General features: G+C 54.1%; 1 protein-coding gene across 1 annotated transcript; it reads right to left on the bottom strand.

The window, feature by feature from the left end:
• Nucleotides 1-1,932: 1,932 nt before the first annotated feature.
• On the bottom strand, nt 1,933-7,356 carry Ctxnd1 (cortexin domain containing 1). Its single transcript, XM_087188484.1, has one exon. It carries the CDS (start codon nt 7,354-7,356, stop codon nt 7,177-7,179), a length of 180 nt encoding a protein of 59 aa, XP_087044610.1. The 3' UTR covers nt 1,933-7,176.
• Between the last annotated feature and the right edge of the window lie 378 nt (nt 7,357-7,734).

The raw sequence follows: 7,734 nt of genomic DNA, 5'->3' as shown, positions 1-7,734 counted from the left end.
GCTACGCTTGGTGACTGTCCTGAGCCTGAGGTGCCCACTCCAGCACCTGGGAAGGTGAGGGGCACAGGTGTGGCCCTTAGTCTATGCCAGGCTGTGCCAGAGCCCCCAGCCTGTCCTTATGGGGCATGTGCTCTTGTGGGGAAGATGAGGGAAAGCTAGGTGGTGACATGTTCCCTAGTACTCCAGATGTGTGTGCTGTTGTTGTGGAGGGGCCAGAGAGCTCAGGAGCAGGGAGCAGGCTGGATGGGTGCCAGGGGCAGAGAGAGCAGCGAGTAAAAACCCCGAGGAAGAGAATGCACATCATCTAGCATTTCTTTCTCATCTAACAGCAGTCTGGGCCTGCTTGTACAGCAGCTCCACGGAGCCATCAAGGGTATTTCCTCTGCTCTGCTGTCCTCAGCATGGGCTCTTTAGCCTCAGAGTCACCTCCTGGTGAAAAATGGCTGCTGGAACTCCAGCCAGCACACCCACATTCCAGGCCAGCCGAAAGAAAACAAAATGGTGATCTGAATTAAAAATTCTGAGCTGGGCCCAGCAGTTGTTAGAATAAGCTGTCTGATACATGTGAAGTTTGAGGACACTATTAGAAAATCCTTTCTGTTGCACCCCAGTCATTATACTTGTAGGAGCTCACGTGTGTCCCTCAGGAGACTGGAGCATGCTGACTGCATTACCCACTCCCTGTCACACCACAGGGGCCTTGACATCCTGATGGTCCACAAACCCTGGTGAGCTGCTGTTGTGTGGATGACATGGTGGCACTGGGGGGGACCCCAGGAAAGCTCAGGGGTCGCACACTGGTGCTGTCTTGGTGGGTGTCTCCTTCGGGGTAGAGGCACGGGAGCCTCTCCTTGGTCACCTGGTGGAGGGGAGGCTCGAGGACTGGGGTCTTGGAGAAAGCTCCACATGTGCTGGATGTGTCTCCGGGGTGGGTCACAGGCTGCTGCTTCTGAGTGGGCCCAGAGCAGCAGCAACTCCCTGCCGCTTGGGCTGTCGGCTCAGCAGACACTGTGGTGCCAGGCGTTTGGCAGATCGGGGTACATGTGGGGCTCCTGGCCGCCCCCAGCAGTGGGGTCCAGTGCTGCCCTAACTGTGCAAGAGAGGACAAGAGGCCCCGTGGAGTGGGGCGAACAAGGGTGGGGTGTAGTGTCAAGATTTTGTGGCCACCTCGGCAAGGTAGTCAGCCTGCAGCGTGGGCCCTCCCGTCTGCTCTGCTATGTGCCCAGTGGCGTCATGAAGGAAGTGGCCATGGTGGGACAGGAGCCATGCAGGGAGTGCTTTCCCTCTCAAAGGCAGCATTCCCATCACTTCTGGGTTTACAGCCTGCCAGGGCTTGAGACCAATTTCAAGGGCCCCATGTGGCTCTGTCCCCGGGGGTGGGCGGTGGAGATGGGCCAGCTGCTTGGTGGCAGGTTAATGACCCTCTTCTGTGCCAGAGGGGTGGGAGCTGACATGTGCCCTTGGGATAGACTCACCCATTGCCCTACCAGGTGCCGCCCCAAGCTGCCTTGGCCCCATGGGTCATGCTGACCCAGCAGAGGACACACGCTGGGTCATGGTTTTTCTGGCTGAGGATGTGGAGGCGGAAGTTCAAGGTCAAGGGTGGCCTCCATCCCGCAAGAGCCTTCTTGCTTCATGTAACCTGGCTGGAGGCACCAGATGGGTGGAGGAAAGGGGAAGTGGGCCAGACACCCCTTTTGTAGTGGCATTCCAGGGCCCGATTGCCTCATTTCACTCCCCACCTCCTCCCCACCCTGCATGGGAACCAGGTTTCCACTGTGGGAACACGGGGGTCACATTCAAACCAGGCACACCCGACTCAGTCACCCTACAGATGTACCACAGCCTCAGCCCTGTCCCCACAGCAGGCGACCTGGCTGAGTTCCAGGGGCCTGGGAGGGCTGTCCTGGGCCTGACCTCCAGGAGGCACTATTGACCTTCTCATGTCATTTATTTTAGTTTCTTATTTTTTAAATAGACACAAAATTTTACATATTTATGGGGTGTCATGTGCTGTTTTGATACACGTTTACATTGTATAATATTTAAATCTGGAGAAACATAGCTATCTCAAACACTGATCTCTTCTTTGAGGTGAAAACATTCAGAATCCCCTCTTGTTGCTTCTTTGAAATCAATGGTGCATTGCTGTATGCGAAGTCACAGCTCATTTCTTCTGTCTAACTGTATGTAACACAGCACCTGTTGACCCACTTTCCCCTGCTCTGCTCAGCCAGGGTAACCACTATTTTACTTTCAATTTTTATGAGATAACTTCTATAAGATAACAAGTGAGATCATGCAGTATTTGTCTTTCTGTCTGGCTGATTTTGCTTAGCATAACCACCTCCAGATCCATCCATGCTGTCCCAAAAAATTACATCCTTTCCTGTGGCTGGAACCTGCTCCCCTGTATGTGTGCAGCACCCTTTCTTCATCTGCCCATCAGCTGGTAGATGCTTAGTTTAATTCCGTTTTTTGGCCCTTGTGACTAGCGCAGCAGGAAAATGGGAGTGCACACGTCTCTTTGGAACACTGATTCCACTTCTTTTGGACATAGGGATTCTGTTCTACCTTTTTAGTTTTTCCGAGGGACCTCCATATTGTTTTTTACAGTGGCTGCACTCATTTCCATTCCTGCCAACAGTGTTAAGGGATTCCTTTTCCTCCACATCCTGGAGAGAGCAGTGTTTGTATGCAGCCAGAGGCCACACATGTGCTTCCTATCCCCGACCAGGTCCCCTGTCCTGGGGACCACAGGCTGGGGGTGAAAGTGACCCCTTTTACTGTTATACTCAGCAATCCATTCAGGGGATCTTGTTTTCCATCCTTAAAACTATAGGATCAGTGGGCTTGGAAATCCTTAGGGGCCAAGAAGAAGTGCTTCCACAAAGGAAGGTAGTTGCAGGTCTGTTTAATTAGAAGCCAAGATGGTCCTGGGCACTTGGGGTCCTTATGTTGAGCCTCCAGGAAGACAAGGGGTCAGTGTAGTGTCAGGGGATTTGTCACAATACCCAGGGGATAACAAGGCTGTTGCTACACCATGGGGACAAGCATGGTGCCTAGAGCCCAGGGGTTTCTTGGGGCCCTGGTACCCCAATGACCCATGTTCCCATTCTCTAAGTCCAGGGTAGGAGCAGAATGTAGATTCCTCTGGCTCCTTGAGATGCTGAGCTGTCTGTACATGCCACACAGTTTAGGTCATGCTGCCCCAGACACCTGTTACCCTCAAGAGTTCTAAAGTGCTTCCAGAGCGGCCTTCAAGACTGCTGCATGTTCTTTGGGAATGGGGAGACTGTGACCACTTGATACAGAGCACCATGAACTCAGACCCTCTGTGAGGGAAGATTGGGGTCATGCTGCCAGGTGAGATGCCCCACGGCTCAGTGGTCAGACATGGGCCAGCTTGGAGGCCAGTTTAATGTTCACTGTCTCCCTGCTCACCTCAGTGTGGCTGCACTGCGATTTGAGTTCTAGGGTGTGGAACAAACGTGACATCACCCTGGACTGTATGGTGGCTGATGGAACTTCTTGGTGCTCTCTCTTTGGGGCCATCTTTCTCCCCTGATCTGAGCACGATTCACAAATGGTGAGGGGTTGATTCACCATTAGCTTCTGCTGGTTTGGTTACGGAACAGCCCAGGTAGGGGTTGGCGGACAGGAGGAGGCCTCCCCAACTCCACTCCCAGTGGGTTGCAGTGGGGAAGGAGTTTTGATCTCCGCCTGTGACTCCCCCACCAGTGCTGCAGCATTAACTCTAACCCTAACCCTAACCCAAGTCCCAATTGGTTACAGCTTCACACTATGACTGTCCTCTGGCAGGTCACCTCCCCACACTGCCGCTTCCCTTAACCTTGGTTGACCTCTATGACATCCTTCCACTAAATGCTGTCCAACCCTGCTTTCCTGAGAGGACATGGAGCAAGGAGCGCCCTGCCAGGAGGGGTCTCAGGGGGTGACGGTCAGGGACACCAGGGTGCAGGGCAGAAGGCTGGTCGGGTGAGGTGGCCCCTCTGGACACAGGTGCCCTGTCTTTGTGCTACAACTGGACAGTGGCTGGCATGTGAATGTGCTCCAGGGACTCAGTGTGGCACCTCTCAGTGACAGGGCCAAGGGCATTGCAGATGGCTGTTATCACAGGCTAGGACGAGTCTTCAACAGTGAGACTGAGGGGTGCGGGTCACCCTTGTGGACATAGTGGGCTTTGCACTCCTCTCCACTGAGTGTCTGAAAGCAGGACCAACCCCTTTGGGATCGAGTTACTCTCTGGGGTTTGGGGACAGCTGAAGAAACTGCTCAAGCCACTTGGATCCCCAAGACTACCACATCCCTCCCTTAGCAGCAGACATCACAACAAAGGCATGAGATTTCACTTGTTTTTCTCTCTCTGCACGGTCAACCTTGGATAGGTGCATGTCTCCAGGTGTCTCTGAGGAGGAAGGGTGAGCTCTCCCCCATCCTGCATAAGCCCTCGGGCTCCAGCTGTCTTTAGGTGTGTAAGTGGGAAAATGGAAGCAACCCAAGGGTATAATAAAAGGGCTGTGCAGAGCTGTGTGCACATTAGGTACCACCTTTTGGGTCCCACAAGAGTGCTACCCTCTTTCCTCCAAAGTAAGTCCCAAACAGAAAATGCAAGTCAGCCTTGAAAACTAGAGTTCAGAAAAGCCAGCCCCAATCAGCTTATCCTAGCCTTCCCTGCCCTCACTATTTTCTTGCTCATTGGCTGCTCTGTAAGGCAGGGAAGGCCGGGATGGGCTCATTGGGGTTGGCATTTCTGATCTCATTTTCAAGGCTGATTATTTTCTGGCCAGGTCTTATTTTCAGGGAAACAGTAAGTATGAAGCCTGCAGCAGCAATGTGGAAACACGCATGTGCTGTAGCATTGGGAGAGTCTGATGTGAAGTTGTACAACTGATGGAATGTGTGAAAAATTCAGCTTGGACGTGAACCAGGAGTAGACGGGAATATGTGCACAAAATAAATTGTTTTGTTGTGGGGGAGGGTTGGGAGTGATTTTTATATTTTCTAGCCTTTCTGGACTGTTACTGTTCCCTCTTGCCACCAAAGAAAGTGACAAGAGATAAGATGGGAAATATTAGCGAATCTAGGTGTGAAAAAAATTAATTGGGTCCAAGGGAGCCCAATGTGAGTGTGCTTGAGATGGGGGGTAGGCAGGATTCTGGGTTCCGCAAGCTCCCCAGGGTTGCAGAGGGTGGTCCTCCAGCCACAGTCTGAGTGGCACAGCCCTGGGGCATCCTGCTGTCACTCCCAGGGCTTTAGAGAGCTCCAGGGAGCTCCACCAGACCTGTCCTGCTCCCAGACCCAGCGTGAGCTGACTAGGAGTCAGCTGTGATCTGGGTGTGGCCTGTGCCAGTGGCTTCTTTCGGAAGTGCCTGGCGTCTCTGAGGTAGGTTCCGAGGGCAGTTGACTTTGCTTAAGACTCTGCCCCCTCCCACGTATTGTGGCCACTGCCTCTGCTGCCACCTCTCTGTGTGTCCGACACAGTAGGGAGGGGACACCTGGTAACCTGGATGCTGCCTGCACAGCAGTGGCCTTGTCTGTTCTCAGAGGTCACCCAGCAGTGACAGTGCTTTGGAAATCCATTTCCCAGGTGGCCTGGGTGGGCTGGGTACCATGGCCAGGTGATGGGAGGGAAGGCTGAGGTTTCCCTCTGCTCCTGACGGAATGCAGGCCATGCCTTGGGAAGAGGCAGAGGGAGGGACTCTGCTGATCTGGCCTACACATCGCCTGTGAAAACAATGGCAACGACATAAGCCGGGGGACACCGTGTCCCTCGAGGTCAGGTGCCCGAGGGTTGCTGTATCTTCTGACCAAGGGTCCTGGATGGGATCCAGGCTTCACAGGGAGAGGGGACTCTGGGGACCCAGCTTCTCCTGAGGATGTGGAGCCCAGAAAGGACCCTTGCATTTGCCACTGTTCTCATTTCATTCACAGCAACTGTGTGAGGTAGATGTTCCTCCCCCAGTTCATAGAAAGCTGAGCTATCTGGAGGTCACACAAGAAGACAGAGGAATTGGGGCACGGGAGCAGGTTTCTGGGTGCTGGTCCAGAACTCCTGCTGCGGGGTCACAGGTGTGGGTGATGGATGGGGTGGGCAAGGGAGGAAGAGGAGGAGGAGGAGGACTTGTTTCTTGCCCCACATCTACATTTAGAGCACTCCCTCTCCTGGATTTTCAGTCATGTGAGGAAAATGCCAAAAAAACCCCAAAACCCACCCCAAACAAAAACACTAGCAAGGCTTTCCCTCCCCACCGTACAGTGAGGAGACAGAGGCACCAAGAACAAGGTGACTCATTCAAGGTCACACTCCTCCTCCGAGTGGCCAGGGCAGGATGGAGCCCAGGTCTCATCCAGACTGTGCACCTCCCAGGGTTTCAGGGTGAAGTGGTTTTGTGTGTGAGAAGTCAGTGAAAAGTGAAGTACAGTCAGGAAGCCCCCAGGGGCCCAATCCTAAAGAGTCTGCTGGTTTGCAGCGGTACGGCGTCACGTCACGAACACTATGTGATTACGCTAAAAAATACATGTATCAAAGGCTGGAAGAGATATATCAAATGGTGAGTTCTGGAGGTGGGGTTGTTGGTGCTCTTTTCCTCATTTTTATCTGCATTTCCCCAAGCTTCTAAAATACACGTTGCACTTATGATAGGAAAAATATATTCCCTCTATGTCTTGGTTTTAAAAAATACTGCTTTGAAGTAGCCTGTGTGCCTCTGTTAGTTTTTGGGGAGGTGCCCTGTGGCTCTCCCCCTCACTGTTCCACTCTGTCCCTGGGGGTGTGGTATGGCTTCAGGGGGTGTCTCTGCCAGGGACCTCCATGTGCTATGTTGCATGTTAAGGACAGAGTCCCTGGAATCCAGACCTCTTCTGGTAAGGGGTGCCTGTCCTGGGCTCAGTTCCCAAAGGCACACAGGAGCTGGGGAAGGGGACCACACACCAGTGTCACAGTGGTGCAGGCCTGGGCTTCGGCTCAGCCTGCTGAGTCTGGGATCAGTGCCCTGATTCCCAGGTGGCCACATCCCCAGCCCCGGGGAATTTCCTAAGTGTGGTGGCCAGCAGGGCTGAGGTGAACCCACACCATCCCTGGCCTCAGTGGGCCGTGAACTGGGGACCAGGTCCAGGAGACACCAGGGCCTTGGTCCCCACCACCTCGAGGCCTCAGTCGTCCAGGTGCTGCTCCTCCCAGGTGGATGTGGGGATGGCGCTGTAGGGGTCCATGATGACCTTGGCACAGCGGATGATCATCACCACCAGAAAGAGGCAGAGGAAGACGAAGCAAGCCAGCGTCAGGCCCTTATCCACATCGACGTAGGCGGGCTCGGGTGTGGGCTCCCCCATCGTGAGGCAGCAGCTGTAGGCTTCTCCTCAGGCTCCGGCTGGCCGAGTACCATCTTCCACTCCTGTGGGGAGCCGAGGCAGCAGGAGGGCGTCACAGCCACTGTCTGTTCCCTGGAGTGACAGCTTCTGCTCAGGCCACCACATGGGCGGGGTTTCCTCTTGGGACCCACATGCACAGCCCACAGCCTGGGTTTGCTGGGGGAGCAGGGACAGGAGGTGGCAGGAAGTGATGGGAATCCCAGCAATGTGGCCTGGGTCACCACCTTTAGGAGGAAGAACAAGGCCATGCTGTCTACTCAGCTGGGCTGTCCAGTCCCTCCCATATGTAGGCGAATGTGAATGCTGAGCCCAGTGTGTAAGTGGACTGAAAGCCACTGT

Source organism: Heterocephalus glaber, unplaced genomic scaffold, assembly GCF_053883595.1.
Source record: "Heterocephalus glaber isolate CG9 unplaced genomic scaffold, H.glaber_assembly_v1.0 deba00001531, whole genome shotgun sequence".
Lineage (NCBI taxonomy): Eukaryota > Metazoa > Chordata > Mammalia > Rodentia > Bathyergidae > Heterocephalus > Heterocephalus glaber.
The sequence above is the reverse complement of the archived record's forward strand: the minus strand, read 5'-3'. Positions and strand labels throughout refer to the sequence as shown.

What these genes read in the sequence shown, in the direction of transcription:
- Ctxnd1 (XM_087188484.1), bottom strand. Translation starts at nt 7,356, where the DNA reads ATGGGGGAGCCCACACCCGAGCCCGCCTACGTCGATGTGGATAAGGGC.